The sequence below is a fragment of the Schistocerca gregaria genome, chromosome 3 (assembly GCF_023897955.1).
Source record: "Schistocerca gregaria isolate iqSchGreg1 chromosome 3, iqSchGreg1.2, whole genome shotgun sequence".
In the NCBI taxonomy this organism is placed as follows: domain Eukaryota; kingdom Metazoa; phylum Arthropoda; class Insecta; order Orthoptera; family Acrididae; genus Schistocerca; species Schistocerca gregaria.
Window position 1 is genome coordinate 457,276,201 of NC_064922.1, and position 21,107 is coordinate 457,297,307.

Consider the following 21,107-nt stretch of genomic DNA (forward strand, 5'->3'; position numbering starts at 1 on the left):
GACACATCTCACCACATTTCCAGACAATATTGTTCTTGTGAAACACACTAGCTCTCTAAACATTGGGAAGTCCACAGTTCTCACCATAAAAATGACAACCCTAAGGTCATCTTTACAGTGAGTAGTAATCTATCCTCTCTACAACTGTTGACACTAGCTCTTTATTCATGAGAAGTAATGAGTGCTATCGACAGGAATCTCAAATTGATTTCATATTTCTAGAGGGACTCTGACACTGCTCCCCACAAGGTACTTCTAATCAAATTGTGTTTCTATGAGTGTTGCTTTAGCAGTTTGACTGGATTTGTGACTGTCAGAAAGGCCACTATAAATAGTAATTGATGGAAAATCATTGCATAAAACAGAAGTGATGCCTGGAATTCCCCAAGGTAAGTGTTACAGGCCCTCTGCTGTTCCTAATCTACACAAATGGTTTAGGAGACAATCCGAGCAGCCCTCTTAAGATTGTATGCAGATGATACTGGCATTTACCATCTAGTAAAGCCATCAGAAGATCAAAACCAATTGCAAAATGATTAAAAAAATATGTGTGTGGTGAGAAAAAGTGGTAATTTTTCTCTGAATCATGAAAAGAGCGAGGCTATACATGAGCACATACAGAAATCCATTAAACTGTGGTTACACGATAAATCACACAAATTTAAAGGGTGTCAGTTCAACTAAATACCTAGGATTTACAATTACAAACAACTTAAATTGGAATGATCACATGAATCATGTTGTGGGAAAGACAAACAAAATGTTACATTTTATTGGTGGCTCCCTTATAAGGTGCAACATGTCTACTAAAGAGACTGCCAACACTATGCTTGTAGGTCCTCTACTAGAGTACTGCTGTGTGTTAATGGGATCCTTACCGAATGAGATTGATGGCAGATATTGAAAATGCCAAAGAAGCGCAGTTTGTTTTCTATTATCATGAAACAAGAGAGTGTGTGTGTCACAGATATGATAAGACAGCTGGTGTGGCAGTTATTAAAATGAAGATATTTTTTGTTGTTGTGAGATGTTTTAATGAAATTTCAACCACCAACTTTCTCTGAGGAATGTGAAAATATTTTATTGTCACCAACTTAGGGAGATATAATGATCATAATAAAACAAGATAATTCACAGCTCATACAAAAATATTTAAGTGTTCATTTTTCCCCACACCATTACATGGTGGCACGGTAAAGAAATAGTCTGAAGATGGTACGAACAACCCTACCCCAGGCACTTGGTACAAACAACCCTACCCCAGGCACGTAAGTGTGAATTGGTTATTAATGATGTAGATTTACATTCCACAATGGACTTTCCACTACCAGAGTAATTAGTGCTTGTTTCAGCTTGGACACGGTCACTACTTATATTTTAATACTAAACATGAGACCCCATCCAAAGTAATTTCTCACTTTGCACTACAAAGGCTATTTTATTTTATTTTTGAATTGGTTTCAGAGAGACAGAAAGATATTTTAAAACTCAATGAAAAAAAAAAGCTAGTTTCCCATAAACTCTCTATTTTTACTTAATTTACATTGTGTTTGAAGTGATTAATTAATTTTAGCTCCCAGCCTTCATGATTGGAAACCACATTTCTTTACATGGATATCCAGAAGATCAGATTCCATCTCCATATAGTTAAGGCTAACCAGCCATTGACGTCCTTATGAGCGGATGCACACACATTGCCCGAACTCTTACGGGACTCTGTAAGATTGTCTGCCACGAGTAATGAGTGTAGTGGGCTGGGGCACTACGAATGTAGTATGTGGACATTAAGTTGGGAATTTGGGTCTCACAGGGAGCGTCCAAGGGATAAATCCCTGCAGTCGCACTATCCTCTGTGCCCTTGGTGGCTCAGATGGATAGAGCATCTGCCATGTAAGCAGGTGATCCCAGGTTCGATCCCAGTCAGGGCACACATTTTCAACTGTCCTCGTTAATGTATATCAATGGCTATTGACAGCTTAAGGTATTGATTGAATTATCATTACATTTCTTTATAATCAGCATTTTACGTCAATACTGCATATGTAAAACAATGGTCAGGAAACAACATTTCTGTCAAGTAGTGCACCACAGTGATTAATTGTTTCAAAAATAATTTAATTATCCAGCACAATCTCACTTATTTCTAACAAACCAGCTTTGGCCGGAATTAGCCAAACTCTGATCACAAAATGCAGGCTGTGGTTTAATCCCTCCAATGCCGAACCACATTTATTAACAACATAGTTTTTTGCAGTGGTGAGATTGAACCATGGCCTGTATTTTATGATCTGAAGATGACCGATGATGACTGAAATCAGTCTTGTTGGAAATAAATGTAGTTGTGCAGGGTAATTACAACAGTTACACAATAATTTTTGCCTGCTTAGGGCTCCACAAACTGAAGAGCATTTATTAATAAGAAAGATCCACGTGGCACAGATGCCCTAGCACAGATGCCATACAATTTGTTATTGGAATGCAGTGTGATATTGTAACCAGAATGAACTGCCGTGATATTCTGTCAAATTGACACAATACTCAGGTATTCAGATTTTCCAAGTTCAGTAAAATAAAGGAAAAAATCATCATAATACCTATAGTCACTCAGACACATGCTTACTTCCATGTGTATCATCATGAAGCAAAGCAATATTTTAACGTATATTAAAATGGCACAAGGCAACTGTATAAAGAGGCACCGTGTTTACACTGTTTATGCAATAAAATATAGAAAATTTGACTGATACTCACAGCTTTCCATGCCTTGTGGCTTGAGACTTAACCGAGATGGAGTTTTGTTGAATCCTCCCAACCATTCAGTGCTGGTCATGGTTGGTTTCCATGTTACTTTTGTTGGAGGAAACAGGTCATCTTGAAATAATTCACTCTGAAAATTGAGTAAAGACTCCAGATTTTTATATGCAGTTTTACAGATCACATAATAGAGACAAAGACAGAAAAGGCCTAAACACAGGGGGGAAACTGTATCATGCAGCAGTTAAAAATTTAAAGGGGAAAGGAGGACAGAATGTTATGCCAAAAAATTTGGTCATCTCAAATACTTGTTCCACTGATTACATCAACGATTAATGTTATGATGATTTACAAATTCTGTCGACAAAAATTACTGAGTAATTCTAGTCAAGAACTCCTATATGGTCAGATGGACTTAAAATCTACATTTGAAAACACTTCTTTTATCTGTCAAACATTTTATTTGGTTGGGCAGATTTTTAAAGACTTTTATAGTCACATCTTTCACCGCTTCCTGTGGCTAGTTAGTTTAATTACAGGGTAACACAAATTGTTTTTCCTTCTTGAAATTAACTTTGTGAATATATGTAACTCTCAAACTCAGAATGATTGTTGATAACAAATTTTATAAGTGGATGAATGTCCTGTGGGACTGTGGTTAATATTTTAGCTGATTACAGAGAAGCCTGCAAGATGTATGTGTGTAAAGCCATCTCATATTTTAAATTACTTTCTTTTGTGCAATGAATGTTTTCTGCCTAAGTGAGGTTTTTCCCAGAATGTTATTCAGCAAGACATCAGCCAATGAAAAAGCAAAATACATTAACTTACTGACTTCCCTAGCTCCAAAATTGACCATTATTCTTATGACAAAAATAGGTAAACATAAATGTTTCAAGTTTTTCCACTGCAAGATTTCATAAATTTGCACACCAAAGAACTTTGATTTTTCTACCTGTTTATTATTTTATGTTGGTACACTATGTTAATAGGAGGTAGGAAATTTTTACAATACAACATTTTCGATTCCATTAAAATGACAGAAGTTTAAATTGTACAATCTGTATGGGGTACATTTTGAGAAAGGGAGCTCTAGAAATAGTGCAGTCACCAGACCTTTAAATTGTGAGAGATAGGTTGTCACATTCTCTTATAAATTTTCTCGATGACAAAATAAGTTACCAGTTGTTATCTAAATAGCAACATTCAGCATGGGCAATGACAGCAATCCAACTGTTAGATATTTATTTTTCAATGGAGAAAGTACTATTCTTATGAGGATGGCATACACCAATGAGTGTGTGAAATGACAAAGTGACTCAAAATCAGTCTGTAATACAGATTGTACTGTATTTTAACACATCCAAAATTGTGGCAGTTGTGTTTTCTGTTACGTAGTTTCTCAAAATCAATTATTAATTGAAGAAACAAAGCACAGAATATGAGAAGAGAGGTTTCTGTACAGGTCCTTTGAGGCTTTAGATGACAAGAGACAAGACAAAATTCAGTAAGGAAAGCTGGACATATTGATATAATTGCACAAAGGCTCTGAAGCATTCCACAATCGTTTGGATAAACATTTAAAAAACCACTACCATTGGTCTTTTTCTCCAAGAAGCAATTTACCTTATGGCATATTGTATTATCATACTGACCACACAATATAATGAAACAGGCTCACCAAGCCCTCAGAACATCGCAATGAGTATCTCCACATGCCAATTTTATGGAAACAATCCAACATTTAATGCCAGCATCATATAATTATATGTTATCATGTGTTTAGTTACTTGATTTTATGTTCCATATGTTGTTTGAGTGATTTATATCAAAATCATGCAGAGACAGTCAGTTTAAGGCCAATGCTATGGATAAGGGTCAGCGCCCCCCCCCCCCCCCCCCCCCCCGGAAAAAAACCCTGACAACATATAGTATGTTGATGTTGTGTGGGAAGCAAAACTGATCAGTTTTCAAGAAGGAACCCATACACAGAAACAAACAACTTTGACACTGGAAATCCTTGAAGTCTGAGAACGAACAGCTCAGATGGTTTGTCCTGATTTATTTTGGTGTCCAAATACGGAAGGTATGCAACCCTTAAGCCATCTGTGTGCTGCAGATGATGACCTGAGGCTAACAATGTTCCTGTGCATGCACTACATTCCTCCACACAGCCCTTGTGTGCATCTTACTGAGGACCATGTGTGATCTGCCACTGCAGTGCGACATGCACCAATACACAGCTGTGGAGATGACAAACATGGTGCTTGCAAATGGCAAAGCAACTGCAATGGGAGAGCTGCTGCAAGATTGTATGTGGAACATTTTACAAACAGATGTACGCCACATCATTCCAAGTTCACGATCGAAAGATGCTTCAGAGAAACTGGAAAGTTGCACAAAGGTATTGAAATGCCTGATGTATGCCCATTGTACAGTGAAGTAATAGCATTTTGAGCTTCGTTCTTGTAAATACTATCCCCAGTTTACTGCCTGTCTTCTGCTAGGTGCGAAATGTGATGGGGGTCATACATGCTTGGCTAAAACACTACAGCTGGAGATGGACATGCTGACAATATTCAAAGAGGACCCAGCCACCAGCACTCGGCAGATGGCACAGGTGTTGCAGACAGGTAAAAGTGCTGTGAGGCGTGTTGTTCAGGAAAGCCGGCTCCATCCGTACCATCTACAGATAGTCCAGGCATTACGGGAGACAGACTACTCACAACAGGTACAGTTTGTGCAGTGGTATTTACAACAATGCATACTCCAGTCATGGTTCCTGAGCTTAGTGCTATTCACAGATGTATGCATGTTTACTAGAGATGGCATATTAAACTTACACAATATGCATACTTGTGTAGATAAAAATCTGCATGCGCAGGTGATTCAAAATCACCAACACAGGATCAGGGATCAGTATTAACCTCTGGATTGGGATAATTCAGGCCCTTATCACTGGGCCTTATCTACTGTCAAACAGACCAACAGGATCGATCTACCACACATTTATTAGAAATGTTTTGCCTACCTTACTGGATGTAGTGCCACTAAATGTTCAGATGGGCATATGACTGCAATATGATGGAGTACCAGCACACTTCAATTTCAATGTGCGGAATAGCTTCAATGTTGCATATCCCAATCGATGGATTGGTAGAGGTGGACCAGTTCCATGGTCAGTACAGTTGCCAGATCTGACATCTCTCAACTATTTTATGTGGGGTAACATGAAGAGTATGGTGTATGGCACATCTGCAAAATCAGCAGAAGAGCTTATTGCTCAAGTCCACACAGAGTGATTGAAGTACAACTGCATGTACTGGCGCATGTGCAGGACACTTAGAACAGCCAATGTATGCTCTGCATTAAAATAGGAGGTATGCAGTTCAAAGCCCAATTGTAATGTAGACAGTGCTACTCATGTTGGGTTTATTGATGTAATGTGGTATGCACACCCACCTCAGACTTTTACGCTCTCCAGTGTTTCTGGATACACGTTCTTTCTTGAAAATCAATAACAGTGTCTCCCTGCACAATACACAAATATTTTTTTTATTTATTTATTTTTTTTTTTGGGGGGGGGGGGGGGGGGGGGAGGGGAACACCCTGCATATGATTTGTTTGCATATGACCCCATGCTGCCCATTTATAGATGACTGAGATGCAAAGTGGCTTAAATTGAGTAAAAGTGAATATATTTGTCTTAATACTGCTCATATTGCTAGTGAAAAATTTACCAACTAAAGTAAACACCTTCTATATTGCATGGTAGGCTGACCACTGGGCAACTTTGTTATGTCCTGACTGAGGGAATTGTGTATGGTGCTATGGTGTTGTTTACCACTAGTTTAATGTGTTTTTGCAAGACATGGAAGCAGCGTATGCTGACATAGCCTACCAAAGCATGGTTTGTTGGTTTAATAAATGCCGAGTTCTTCGCGCTTGAGAATAAATGACGTCTATATGGATATGAAAGCAAAGACACAGACTGCACAGAATAATTTAGACTTAACATTTTTTGCAAATTTAACAAGGCAATAAATAAAGAAAGAAGAAAGGAAGGAAGAAAGACAGATTAGACTTTTATGTTCTATTGACAATGAGATCATTGGAGAGAAAGAGTGCAAGAACAGATTACGGAAAGTTGGGGAAAGAAATTCAGAGGAATCATTTCAGCATTTGAATTAAGAAATTTAGGGAAACCAGAGAACACCTATATCTGGATGGCTGGATGTGAATTTTAGCCGCCATCCTCCTGAATGCAAGTTCATTGTGCTAAGTACTGAGGCACCTCAATTGGTTTAAGAAAGTATATATTGATCATTAATAGGTGTAATTAATGCATCTGACAATAAACTTTGTTTATTAAAAACAGCTTGCTAAATTTAACATAACATTTTTGAATGTTTTCCAATGCTACAATTATACACAAGGACAATTTTTTAAAGGATTTACCAACAAAACATTGTGTAACACTGCCAGGGCTTTGAGACAATTTAGAAAACTGAATAGCATAGAAAGAAATTGTTTGTCACTCTAGTTGTAACAAATACTGTACCTTTGGTTTAGAAAACTCAACTGAACTAGAGGACATATATTAAAGCACTATCAACTCATTACAGTAGTCTTTTGACACAATTGTGGAAGAATTTCCCAAACTATGCAGAAATGCAACTAAGATCATATCTATAACATATACTTGTGTCAAATTCTTTACTGCTAGAGACTTATTTCAATCATAGAAAGAATACAAAACACGGAAAGATCACAGTTTCTCCACTTAACATTGATGAGTGTCTACATCTTGCAATCTGGCTCCAAATATTCTGTTACTTGTAAATAAAAAGAAATACTAAGTTTCACAAATGTAATAAAAGTTTCTTTTGCTATGTTTATATGTTTCTGAGCATCTTATTAAGTTTCTTAAAATATTGCAGTAATATTTGTAGAACACATCTAATAAAGGAGCTTTATTTGTACTAGCAAATACATGAATATTTTCCTTTCCCGAGGACGAGATATTTTAACATGTTCCATTATCCATGTGCATATATTGCTCAGGTTTTTTATTTATTGTATCTTATTCTTAAAAGACTGTATCCTAGAATCAATAAGAATCCTCACTTTTGACCTGAATATTTCTCCAAGCTGTAAAAAGCTGCATTGTTCATTTTAACCATCATGAATAGTTCATGAACAATGAAATAACTGTGATACTGCTTGGCCTGACAAAAGTGTTACGATGATCAGGGTTCTACCACCTTGCTGGTCTCAACTTGGAAAATTTGTTATTGAAATCACATTGTAGCAGCCAATTACATGATGATGATGATGATGATGAGTCCCATACTCCGTTTACCGAGCGTAGGGGAGCGACGCGGGAGACCCGCGCCGCCATACTAGGCAAGGTCCTAGTGGAGGTGGTTTGCCATTGCCTTCCTCCGACCGTAATGGGGATGATTGATGATGATGATGAAGACGACACAAACACCCAGTCATCACGAGGCAGGTGAAAAATCCCTGACCCCGCCGGGAATCGAACCCGGGACCCCGTGCTCGGGAAGCGAGAACGCTACCGCGAGACCACGAGCTGCGGACCAGCCAATTACATACAACTTGTTTTTTTTCAATCTGAATACAAGGAATTTACATTGAAACATCCACAAATTATTAAATCTTTCTTCTTATCTGATGGGCTGCTTAGCAATGAATAAAGATTTCTCATAAACAGCTCTAATATTTCTAGTGAGGATCTTCAACTACTACTTAACCACAAGCGTTTTCCCTGAGAACACCCTCTGAATTGACTTACTTGCATTCTTTTGTCAATGTCCAAGGCCTTAGAAAATATAATTCACAGCCATCTAACTGGCTACTTAATTCCAAAAAACCTCCTAGATGAGCTGCGCGGGGTAGCCGTGCGGTTTGAGGCATCTTGTCATGCTTCCACGGCTTATCCCATCGGAGGTTCGAGTTCTCCTTCTTCAGTTAGGTTAAGTAGTGCATAAGCTTAGGGACCAATGACCTCAGCAGTTTGGTCCCACAGTCCTTACCACAAATTTCCAATTGTCCTACTAGATGAATACCAATCATGTTTCCATAAACAGGGAAGCACATCATCAGCCTTAATACAGGTAACTGTTCTCCTGAAGATTGCCATAGACAGATGAGAGGTGACTATTGTATGCTTCTTAAATTTCAGCAAACTCTTTGACACTGTTGACTTCAACATTTTACTTGTCAATCTTAGCAGCCTAATTTCTCACCAAATGCACTGCAATGGTTTTCCTTGTTCCTAACATCTCACCAGCAATATGTCACATCTGAATATAAAGTCACAGTGGAGACAGTTGACACCAGGTGTCACCCAGTGTTCAGTATTAAGTTCTGTAGCATTTCCGTTCTATGTCAAAGACCTATCATCAGTTTCATCCTACTATAAATATCACATGTATGCTCATGACCTTCAGTTGTATCTAAGTGCAAAATCAATCAACATTACAACAGCTATGGAGAATTTTAATACAGACCTGTGTGCACTGTCAAAATAGGCACACTACATAGCACCCAAAGCTCAACCAGTCCCAGCTGGTCTTTCGAGGCTTGTTACCCAAGATATCAGGAATCGCTACCATCTTTAATCATAAATGAGACAACTATCAATTTATCTCCCTCAGCAAAAAGTTTTGTGGTAATAACAGATGAAAATATAATCTCATCAGAGCACATAGTTACAACATGCAAGAAGACACTGGCATCTCCTCATGCCCTACAAAACTATAAATAGCTCTTCTCATTTTGGCTAGGAAAAGAAACTTGTAAAAATACTTATACATTCAGTCCTGAAAAGTCTGTCTCAGGAGAGTTTAAGGATGCCCCGAGCTGGTTATGAATGTCTGTGTTCGATATACAGGGGATAGACAAAAATATGGAAACATCAAAAACACAATACAACTCCATGCCTAATACAGTGCAGGGAAACCGTTGGCTTTCAAAACAGCTTCCAATTATCTTGGAATAGACAAATACAGATTCTGTATGGGTTTCAAGGGAATCTTATAAGATTCTTCCTGCAAAATACTGTCAAGTTCAGGAAATGACAATGGAGGATGATAGCTATAACTCACCATTCTCTGCAAAGTAGAGCACAAAGGCTCAATGATATTGAGATATTGTGACTGTGGTGGCTTGGGGAGATGTGAAACTTCATCCTCGTGCTCATAAAACCAGTCCTGGATGATGCAAGCTGTGTGCACAGGGGTCCTGCTACCTTGGAGCACAGCATCACCATTGGGGGGAAAAATATTGTACCATGGGATGGACCTAATCAACCAAAATGGGCTCATAATACTTGGCAGTAATGCAACCTTGCAGAGTAACCATGGGATCCATGGAATACCACATTATGGCTGCCCAAATCATCGTCAAACCTCCAACACATTTCACTCTTGGGACATAAACTCAGGCAGAAGTACACTCCTGGAAATTGAAATAAGAACACCGTGAATTCATTGTCCCAGGAAGGGGAAACTTTATTGATACATTCCTGGGGTCAGATACATCACATGATCACACTGACAGAACCACAGGCACACAGACACAGGCAACAGAGCATGCACAATGTCGGCAGTAGTACAGTGTATATTCACCTTTCGCAGCGATGCAGGCTGCTATTCTCCCATGGAGACGATCGTAGAGATGCTGGATGTAGTCCTGTGGAACAGCTTGCCATGCCATTTCCACCTGGCGCCTCAGTTGCACCAGCATTCGTGCTGGATGTGCAGACCGCGTGAGACGACGCTTCATCCAGTCCCAAACATGCTCAATGGGGGACAGATCCGGAGATCTTGCTGGCCAGGGTAGTTGACTTACACCTTCTAGAGCACGTTGGGTGGCACGGGATACATGAGGACATCCATTGTCCTGTTGGAACAGCAAGTTCCCTTGCCGGTCTAGGAATGGTAGAACGATGGGTTCGATGACGGTTTGGATGTACCGTGCACTATTCAGTGTCCCCTCGACGATCACCAGAGGTGTACGGCCAGTGTAGGAGATCGCTCCCCACACCATGATGCCGGGTGTTGGCCCTGTGTGCCTCGGTCGTATGCAATCCTGATTGTGGCGCTCACCTGCACGGCGCCAAACACGCATACGACCATCATTGGCACCAAGGCAGAAGCGACTCTCATCGCTGAAGACGACACGTCTCCATTTGTCCCTCCATTCACGCCTGTCGCGACACCACTGGAGGCGGGCTGCACGATGTTGGGGCGTGAGCGGAAGACGGCCTAACGGTGTGCGGGACCGTAGCCCAGCTTCATGGAGACGGTTGCGAATGGTCCTCGCCGATACCCCAGGAGCAACAGTGTCCCTAATTTGCTGGGAAGTGGCGGTGCGGTCCCCTACGGCACTGCGTAGGATCCTACGGTCTTGGCGTGCATCCGTACGTCGCTGCGGTCCGGTCCCAGGTCGACGGGCACATGCACCTTCCGCCGACCACTGGCGACAACATCGATGTACTGTGGAGACCTCACGCCCCACATGTTGAGCAATTCGGCAGTACGTCCACAAGGCCTCCCGCATGCCCACTATACGCCCTCGCTCAAAGTCCGTCAACTGCACATACGGTTCACGTCCACGCTGTCGCGGCATGCTACCAGTGTTAAAGACTGCGATGGAGCTCCATATGCCACGGCAAACTGGCTGACACTGACGGCGGCGGTGCACAAATGCTGCGCAGCTAGCGCCATTTGACGGCCAACACCGCGGTTCTTGGTGTGTCCGCTGTGCCGTGCGTGTGATAATTGCTTGTACAGCCCTCTCGCAGTGTCCGGAGCAAAGTATGGTGGGTCTGACACACCGGTGTCAATGTGTTCTTTTTTCCATTTCCAGGAGTGTAGTTAACAGTGTGAAAAAAGACTCATACAGCCAAATGACATTCTTCCATTGCTCCATGTTAAAGGTTTTATGACTTCAGTGCCTCAGTTTCCTGTTACAGGCATTTGCATCTCTGATGACTGATTTTGGAATTTTAGCTTACCCTGCAATCCCCTGCTTATAGAGGTCCCTTCGTGTCTTCTTTTGGTGCTGTCAGGGTTCGTGAGTGTGACGTTCAGTTTTGCAGTGACTTTTGCCACTGCCATCCTCTTATTTTTTATAACAATCCTCTTCAATGACTGTCCATCATGATCACCCAACACACACTTTTGTCTACATTGTGACTTAGCAGATGATGTTTTTCTGCTGTTCCTGTACATGGTATAAATTTTAGTACAGTGCCTCTTGAAAACCAAACACATCATCAGATACCTTGGTTAGGGAATCACCAATCGTATGAGCACCAACCATTTGTCCACATTTAAATTCACTTACCTCTTACATAATGTACTCACAACCACACAAAGCACTGTTGTGACTACAACTGATACTTGCAATGTATCAAGGATAGGTGCCACCATTCATGGCCAAATTCAACAGTGCAACCTGCAGGTCTGACTACCATCTGCATTTATGTTGTGACATGCATTTCTCAACATGTTTCCATATTTTTGTCCAACCCTTGCATCTGTGACATTCCACTCTTTGATCACGTTTCACCATCATCTGCACATATATCTATGCTATGCACAGATGAATGCAGAAATTTCAACCCATTTTGTCTCCTCCACTGCCTTAACAATTTACACTGATCCTCAAATCTCTCCTAAACCATGTCTGAACAACACAGCAGAGAAAGTCTTCAAAACAGAGCAAAATCCTTTGTACACTCAATCACTGACTCGATATCCTTTTCAGTGTCAGGAACCTTATTCTGGAATAACATCTCCAGCTTTAAAAGACAGTTAATAATGTATCTACTAAAGCACCAACACTGTCTCCCTTTGTTCCTGTATGAACTCATTCCCCCATGAAACCCTCTTTCTAACCACATCATCTTCATTTCCCAGTGCTCTTAGCTGGAGCATTCTATCTAAATTTCCCTCCCTCATAATTTGCTAGATCAGAAAAGGTCACTTTTGTACGTCTATAGATACTTTCCATATCTGCCACTGTCATTGTTCTTGTCATTATTATTATTATTATTATTATTATTATTGGTGGTGGCAGTAGTAGTAGCAGAAGAAGAAGAAAAAGTATTTCCGGTACTAACTTAATTAATTCTTAGCCAGCACTATTTATTCACACTATTTTTATATTGATGGAAAAAATGACGAATACCAAAAAATAGTAAATGTACAGTAATGACATTTTGGGAATACCTCTGTCTAGGTAATATATTTAAGTGGTTTACATTGCAAGATCACAGCTTAATGCGAGCGTGAGATAAGCTGTCACAAATGTGAAATGCTGGTATGTTAATAACCAGTGTAACTGCCAGAAAGTTGAATGCAAACATGCAAACAAACATGCATTGTGTGTACAGGTGGCAGTCATCAGTTTGTGGGCTGGAGTTCTACGCTAGTTGCACTTCATTAATCAATTCAGGGATGCCTAATGCTGTTTATGAAGGATTCTGGAGTTGTTGTCCAATGATGTCTACATATGCTTGAATGGAGACGGATCTGGTGATCGAGCAGGCAGAGCCAACATGTCAACAAACAGTAGAAGATGTTGGGTTGCAACAGCAGCATGCACGTGAATATTAAACAGTTGGAAAACATGCCCTGGATTGCTGTTCATGAATGGCACCACAACAGGTGAAGTCACCAGATTGGTGAACAAATTTCCAGTCACCGTGCATGGGATAGTCAGGAGACTGTTCCTGCTGCCATACAAAATCGCACCCCAGACCATAACTCCAGTGTGTCTAGCACACAGGCAGGTTGGTCGCAGGCCCTCAACCAGCCTCCAGCTAACTAACAAACAGCCATCACCGACCCCGAGGCAGAACAAGCTTTCATCACAACAGACCTCCACTCTGTGCTCCAATGAGCTCTCACTTGACACCACTGAAGCCACAAATGGCAGTGTTTTGCGGTTGGTGGAATGCACACTATGGGACATCTGGCTCAGAGCTGTCTTTGAAGTAACCAATTTGTAACAGTTCGCTGTGTCATTGCGGTGCCAACTGCTGCTCGAATTGTTGCTGTAGGTGCAGTACAATGCACCAGAGCCATATGCTGAACATTACGGTCTTTCCCCTCCGCAATGTCATGTGGTCGTCTAGAGGCCAGTCTTCTTGTGGCCGTACATTCTCATGACCTCTGCCAGCAGTCATGTACAGTGGCTCCATTCCTGGTAAGTATCTCTGCAATACCGCAGAAGGATAGCCAGCTTCTCATAGCCCTATTACATGACCTCATTCAAACTCAGTAAGCTGTTGACAAAGCCTTTCTTCACATCAACACACCATGTCCAATCTCAAAGGTAACTAGACCTCATGACTGTTACAGTGCATATTTAAACTAAACCTAATTTGCATCCTCATAGTGGCACTACTAGTGCCACTCTTATGCGACTAGTGTGAAATTTTAAGAGACATCATCTTTCCGATGTAGAAACACGCTTATCAACTTTTGTTTATGGTGCACAGCTCCTTTTCAGCATTAGAATTTTTTTCTGTCAGTGTATATTCAAATTGTTTTCACTTATTTACTTCTACTTTTAAGGGCTTCTCCACTCTTCAGCAGTTGCCCTGTATTCCCAATTGCAAGCATGTATGATCATTACAGTCCTCCTCTTTCAGACCTCCCTTCACCATTATTCCCAACATCTGTGTTATTCATGGCCATCGAAGGTTCCTCCTCCTACTCAACAGTGACCACTGCATGTCAGCACGTGGCCACAGTCCTTCCTTCATTCGCTGTACATGGCCATACCACTGTTGAACTCTTTTCTCCATTCTTTGCACAAGTTGTTGTTCCATATCTGTTATCTCCCTAATTTTCTCATTTCTTCTTCTCTCTGTTCTGGATACCTTGGCTGCCCTCCTTATTCCATCCAACTCTGCTGCCTATAGCCTGAACTTCTCTGCTGCTCCTCTAGGGTCCATCCTTCTGCACCACATGTTGGTATGCTATCAACTACTGTTTGCAAAATCTTCTTCTGTGTCCCTTGACATTGCCCTGCTCCACTAACTCCATTTGGCATCTTCATTGCTTCTCTTGCCTGCTGGATCCTGCTTTTTAGATATACTTCACAGCTTCCCAAGGTAGAGATAATTGATCCTCAGTAATTAACCTGTTTTACTGTTTTTAATACTTACTTATGTTGGTACTATATCCCTTACATTTCCTCCCAATGAAAGACATTCTGTTTTTCTCATCTATATTTTACACCCATCTTTGTCAAATGCGTATATTAACTTTTTTTATCACTGACTTGACATCCTCCCTACTTTGTGCTAACAATACTTGATCTTTAGCCAAAAATAATGAGTGGATAGCTCCCAGCTGGAAAGGAATTCCCATACCTCTGCCCAATTACAAATACACAGTTTCAACAGGGTCAGCGGTATACTACAGCCCTGTCTATGTTTGGAATGGCTCACTCAACTTAGTTCATACTTCTACTGTGTATGATTGCTAGTGTATTCTCCTAATAAGGGGTATTTGCTGTGCTTTTATACCTATATACTCCACTGCTACCCACTGAGTATTCATAGGTACAGAGTCATACACTTTCTGTAACCACGAATATTAAGTGTACTTCCTCAACCTTACAATACGCCTTTTCATTAACGCTAAAAACCTGATCTATGCAAGATCATTAAAATTGCCTCATCCTCTCATATCTTCACATCTTTCCCTTGATTTCATTCTCCAACCTGTTTTTGAGTATAGTGCTAAAAATCGGCCAACAGATGCCAGAACTCTACACTCCTCCGCCCCCCCCCCCCACCCCACCCCCCACCCCCACAATTACTGCTTGTGTGTTTCCTGTTTCCTTCTTTTTTTTATAGCAAATATATATGACTGTATGACATTCGTCATTCTTTTGGTATTTCCTCGCCTCCAACAATGTGTCTGAACAACTTACATTTAGGTCTCACCATCTGAGTGGGTTCATATTTCCACAGTCCTATCACAACTCGTCCCGGTCCACATGCCTTTTCATTTCTTACCTTTTGCAGCATTTGTTTTACTTCTTTCTTTACTACAGGTTCTGTATTACCTAACACACTGCCTTTATTATAGATGTCAATCACTTGGTATTATCTATTTTTCTACCAGGAGTTCTTCAAAGTGCTTTTTCCACTGTCCAGTAGACATAGAGTGTATTGTGGATGCAGGATTTCTATCCACTTTCATCATCTTTATCATCTTCCATGCCTCCACCAATCTCCTGTATCCAAGTGAAAGCTCTATCCCCCCTCCCACATTCTTTCCCATGCATCTTCCTTACAGTTTCTTGTACATTTTTAGCCCTCTTTTTATATACTTGTACATATTCCAATCCTCTTCACTCGCAGAGTTTAACCATATGTGATACAGCTTTTTCTTTTCCACGGCCACATCCAATAACTCTGTGGTCATCTACTTAGTTCTTACTCTCCTCTCCCTTTCCATTCCTAAAGCTGACTCCACTGCTTCCTTAATTGACTGTTTCAGGAAACCATGAAATTCATTCACACTCTAGTCCTCCTCCTCCTCTGCATGCAATCATATATTTAACCTTTGCTGATACAAATTTTTCATACTTTCTTCATGTAGTAGATGTAGCCTGGAATTTGGATCCTCTACAGTTCTACTTACAACATCCTTGTCCTTCATTTTGAATTCTATTAACACTATGATGTAAAAAATACTCTAGCTGTGAAACCGTCATTCAATGCATGACAAAGCCTAAGGTCTCTAATCTGTGCACTGTACAAACTGCTTTTTACATTATGTTCCACTTTTAAATATGTGATAAATCTGTCTTGCACAATTAGTTACATTGAGATGACTACAACCCACATAATTTTATGTTTAACTTCTCAATCCTTGTGGTTAGATAGCATTGAGACAAGTGTACAACATACTACCACTTCAGAATCATACAAATCATCTAATCATACAAGCAGCTCAATTATGCAGTTTTACTTTTCTGAAAACAATTATATATTTAGTGGACCTGTTCTACTCAGATTTCTTTGAAGCATGTAATCAAGGACAACTAAAAAATGTGTCCCTTTGATTCTAGTAACCGCAACAGTTTTGGCTTATTTGAGGATTTCTCCTAATTACAGGGATTATTCTTTGCGTGATGGTTACTCGTCCTAAACTATATGCGAGATGTTCAGTTAGTATGTTGTCCCCTTCCCTATCTAAGTGAAGGTCATAGTTAGTATACTCTATCTCCCAGTTCCAGCAATAAGTATATCACACTTATAGCACACTGCAGGCAAGAGAAATCCACTGAAGTCTTTTTGTGTGTGCTGCTGTTGTAGCTTCATCTCAGGAAGACCATCTTTAATGCTGAAATCTAAGTCATTTGCAAATTTTGTGCTCATGCTATGATCATTTTATCAAAATTTCTGCACAAAACCTCCTTTTTCCCTCCACGGCCTGGCATCTAGGTTACGAACCTACATACGTGGTGGTAAAAAAAAGAGAGAGAGAGAGAGAGAGAGAAAGAAAAAGAGTATAATATTGTGGTCCTGTAATAATCAGCTCCTGCAAACTAACTTAACCATGACATGTATATCATCTGCAACATTTCAGATCAACAATACACAATAAATTACTTTTTCTTTATCACACAGTTTTTAGTTCAAAGTCAACAAAATCAATTGGGAAATTTAGGAGATCAAGCGAGTACATTCGGGTCATTGTTCTCTGAACTCTGCTCACTGCTTCTTCATGAACTTAGTGTAGTTGTGAAAAGTTTTCATCTGCAAGTTTTTTCTGTCAAGTAGAGAATATGTTAAAGGATTCAGTCAGGGCCAACAAACCTACAGAATGATGCATAAAGTTCTAATCGAGGTACAATCATAAAAATCCTACGTAGGTTGAAAAAATATAGTAACCCTCAAAACAATATCACCAGATTCATAAATTAGCAATCTTTGAATTATTTTTTTATATACCACACTTTATTATAAACATTAATATAGTTGATAAACAGATTTGTTTTTTCACTTGCTAGGCATCAAGAGATCTTTAGTAACTTATGATTCCAGCAACATATATTCCTCTATTAAGTAGCGTATGTTTATGATAATGTATAAGGCAACAACATACCTTCAGCCTTGGAACAGTGAAAGACAGAGGCTCTATGGTGTTATTTGTGAGCCTCATAGCTCGAGCAAACTCAACACTGCTCACATCACATACATTCTTAGGTAGGAATGAGAGGCCCTGATGCAACGAGTTACAGCGATGGTGACTAAGAGGACACAAGTATGGTGCCTCTTCTGTTACCTCAAATGCATATATTGTAGAATCACCCTATTTCAAAAAATACAAGAAAAACAGAAGTAAGGGTGAAGTATTCAAGAAATGCACAAAATTTTGATCAACAAAACTTTTTTAAGACAGGAAACTATTTGAAGTTATGAAAGAAAACACACTATTTTGCACGTAAGTTGCTACAGATTTCTATGAAATTTCCAGAATATTATTTACTGAAAGCAAGAAGACTGCTGGGCAAAGGAAATATATTAATAGCATTTAAGACAGCATTTTCATTTCAGTAGTTACTGAACTAAGCTGCAAAAAAAAAAAAAAAAAAAAAAAAAAAAAAAAAAAAAAAAAAAAAAAAAAAATAATAATAATAATAATAATAATAATAATAAAAAAGAGAGAAAGAGAGAGAGAGATTGTAATGTCCTCATGACTTGCATGTTTGTTTTAGCTTGATTTGAAAGTTTTTTTTGACAACAGTCAATTGCCTACTGTGTAATGGAGGTAGAAGTAAACTCGCATTTTCAGTGCACATCAGTACAGCAAGTTGAGTTTCCAATCAGCAATGGAAGAATGTGACTTATACAGGACAATTCACTGCCCCTACTGATCTGTTTAATGCAACTCCCACTTTGTCTGGATTGGGAATGGTATCCAAACATAATTTATGTCTCCTCTCAGAGCTTTGGGTGACTGTTACCAAATGGAATCGTACTGTAAAAAACGCAGGTAAGGGCAGGCCATGAGTTACATGGTTTATCTGGAGCAGATACATCTTATTTCTACCATACTTATCCAAGTTTCTCAAATCTTTCCTTGTGTAATCAGTGATATAGTCATACAGTGCTTGGACGTCTCTGTAAGCTTTTCCATTTACAGTACTTCACTTTTCATAAACGATTCAAGAACATTGCCTTATAAAGTGTGTTTCACCATTGGAAACAGCTAAATTAATAGAAGGTATGAAAATGGGAAGCATGGAATAACAACTTTCCAGTATATAACCCAATGAAAAGCTCAATATATGGATCACCATATTAATGTGCTAAAGTAATGTCATGAACAAAATTTGTACAATAGGTCTACGATGTCTTTGTATACTTTGCCTGTTATTCTGCAACATTCTGAAAATATGCTTCACATCTCCAGAGCAAACTGCCCAACAACATTGTTCTGTCATGTGGCGCTTCATCAAAAGACATTGGTAGGGGCAGCACAATCACCCACTATATTAATCTTTTCATTGGGTTATATACCAGGATGTTGTTACTACCATACTTCCCATTTTGATATCTCCTGTTGACTTCATTGTTTCCAAAAACTTTATAAGGCAACATATCTGAACCATTTACATAAGATTAAGTACTATAAATGGAATAAATTTACAGAAACATCCAAAACCTGTATAACAACACCACTAATTGCACACAGAAAGATTGGTGACAATAGGATAAGTACGGCAGAAGTAACATATATCTTGATTCAAAAATACTTTGTAACTCAGGGCCAATCCGCAGTTGTATTTTTTACAATACATTTCCATTTGCCAACAGTCATCCAAAGCTTTTAAAAAACATTTCCATTTGCTAACAGTCGTCCAAAGCTCCAAAAGGAAACTAGCATTGATTACGTGGCCGTCAGCTGTTTGAAAACTGTTCCTGATACAGACATAGTGCAGTCTGCATAAAACAGGTTGGTAGTGGCATCTGAATCACCTTATATACTACAAACACTCTGTGAATATGCAGCCAAGGGTGATTTTAAACTTTTATCATGTGTGCATTGTAACCTAACAGCAAGAAGGATTCTCGATGAAGGAGTTCCCGTCTGAACTGGCGTACATCACAATCAAAATTTCTGCCACCGTAATAAAGCTGATAATATTGAATTTATGCCTCATACGGATCCCCCATGGTAAACAACAAAAGCTCATGGCTGCTACCTCCAAATTATGCTCCCTAGGTACATTGAGTACAATGCAACAGAATTGTGTGCTGGCTTTCATTGGAGGCAACTGAAAGGGCTATGATGACCCATATAGTACAAAATTATATTCATGTAGGCAATTTGGTCTTAGGCGTACATTGCAACCAACAATACAACCCCCACCAGCAATGTCGCCCCAGAACCATGGTGCATGGAGAAGATGGACATGGGAACACCTGGAATTGAACCTGAACATTAGGTTCTCTTCACCAAGTGCAGGGTTTGTCTGACACCTGATGATCATCACAGAAGTTTGTTGAGGCAGCCAGGTATCACTGCATGTCTCAGGCGAACTGGTTCTTACATTCAGCACGAAGGTGGGTCATACCTCTCAGCACTACAGAAGGTATTTTGAGGGCTGTGCAGCATTAAGGTAGAAACCTCCAACATATCGTGCAGCCCTGTAGCCAAAATTTTGGTTAAAATTCATCTCTCAAAGTGATAATACATAAGCACACTGTATACAGGAATCAAATGGTCTGATGTATTTACTGACAAAAACACAGCAGAGTACACTTCAGACCAATTGAAATTTGCAGTTTCACAGGAACTTTCCTCAACCTTTCGATGATTTCAAGGGGCTTACTGTCAATGACTGAGAGATGGCTGAGCAGCAATGTCTCACCTGTCATGTGGAAAGTGTGCCAAGGAGGAGCCAATGATATTACAATGCATGAGTTTGAGTAATATTCTACTTAATGTTACCATGCAGTGGATTTTTGATTTTACATTTGTGTAAAGTCGTGTAGTTTTGATTAGTGTTTTTTTATTTTATTTTACAGTAATTGATTGTTTTACTTTAAGGTATACAGCAACCTGCCACTTTACATATTTTTATCTGTACTAATCAAACAATGGAAACTCCATGTACAAATATCAACAATGTAGGAAAAGACTTTACTACTGAAAGAAGACACTTAAAGTTGCACACAGGCACAATTCATAGACTCTTGCTTAATGCTTTTGGACACAGCCTTTGTCAGTAAACAGACACAGACAGACAAAACACACACACACACACACACACACACACACACA

The 21,107-nt window shown here is 39.6% G+C and overlaps 1 protein-coding gene across 4 annotated transcripts in view; it reads right to left on the reverse strand.

Annotated features, from left to right (window-relative positions):
* LOC126356335 (coronin-7) overlaps nt 1-21,107 on the reverse strand; it is a 232,601-nt gene that overhangs the window by 45,800 nt on the left and 165,694 nt on the right. For all 4 annotated transcript variants that reach the window (XM_050007318.1, XM_050007323.1, XM_050007322.1 and 1 more), the window contains 2 exons: nt 17,922-18,128; nt 2,752-2,887 (listed from right to left, as the gene is read on the reverse strand). In XM_050007318.1, the coding sequence (XP_049863275.1) occupies nt 2,752-2,887; nt 17,922-18,128 (343 nt within the window). The remainder of the gene's footprint in view (nt 1-2,751; nt 2,888-17,921; nt 18,129-21,107) is intronic.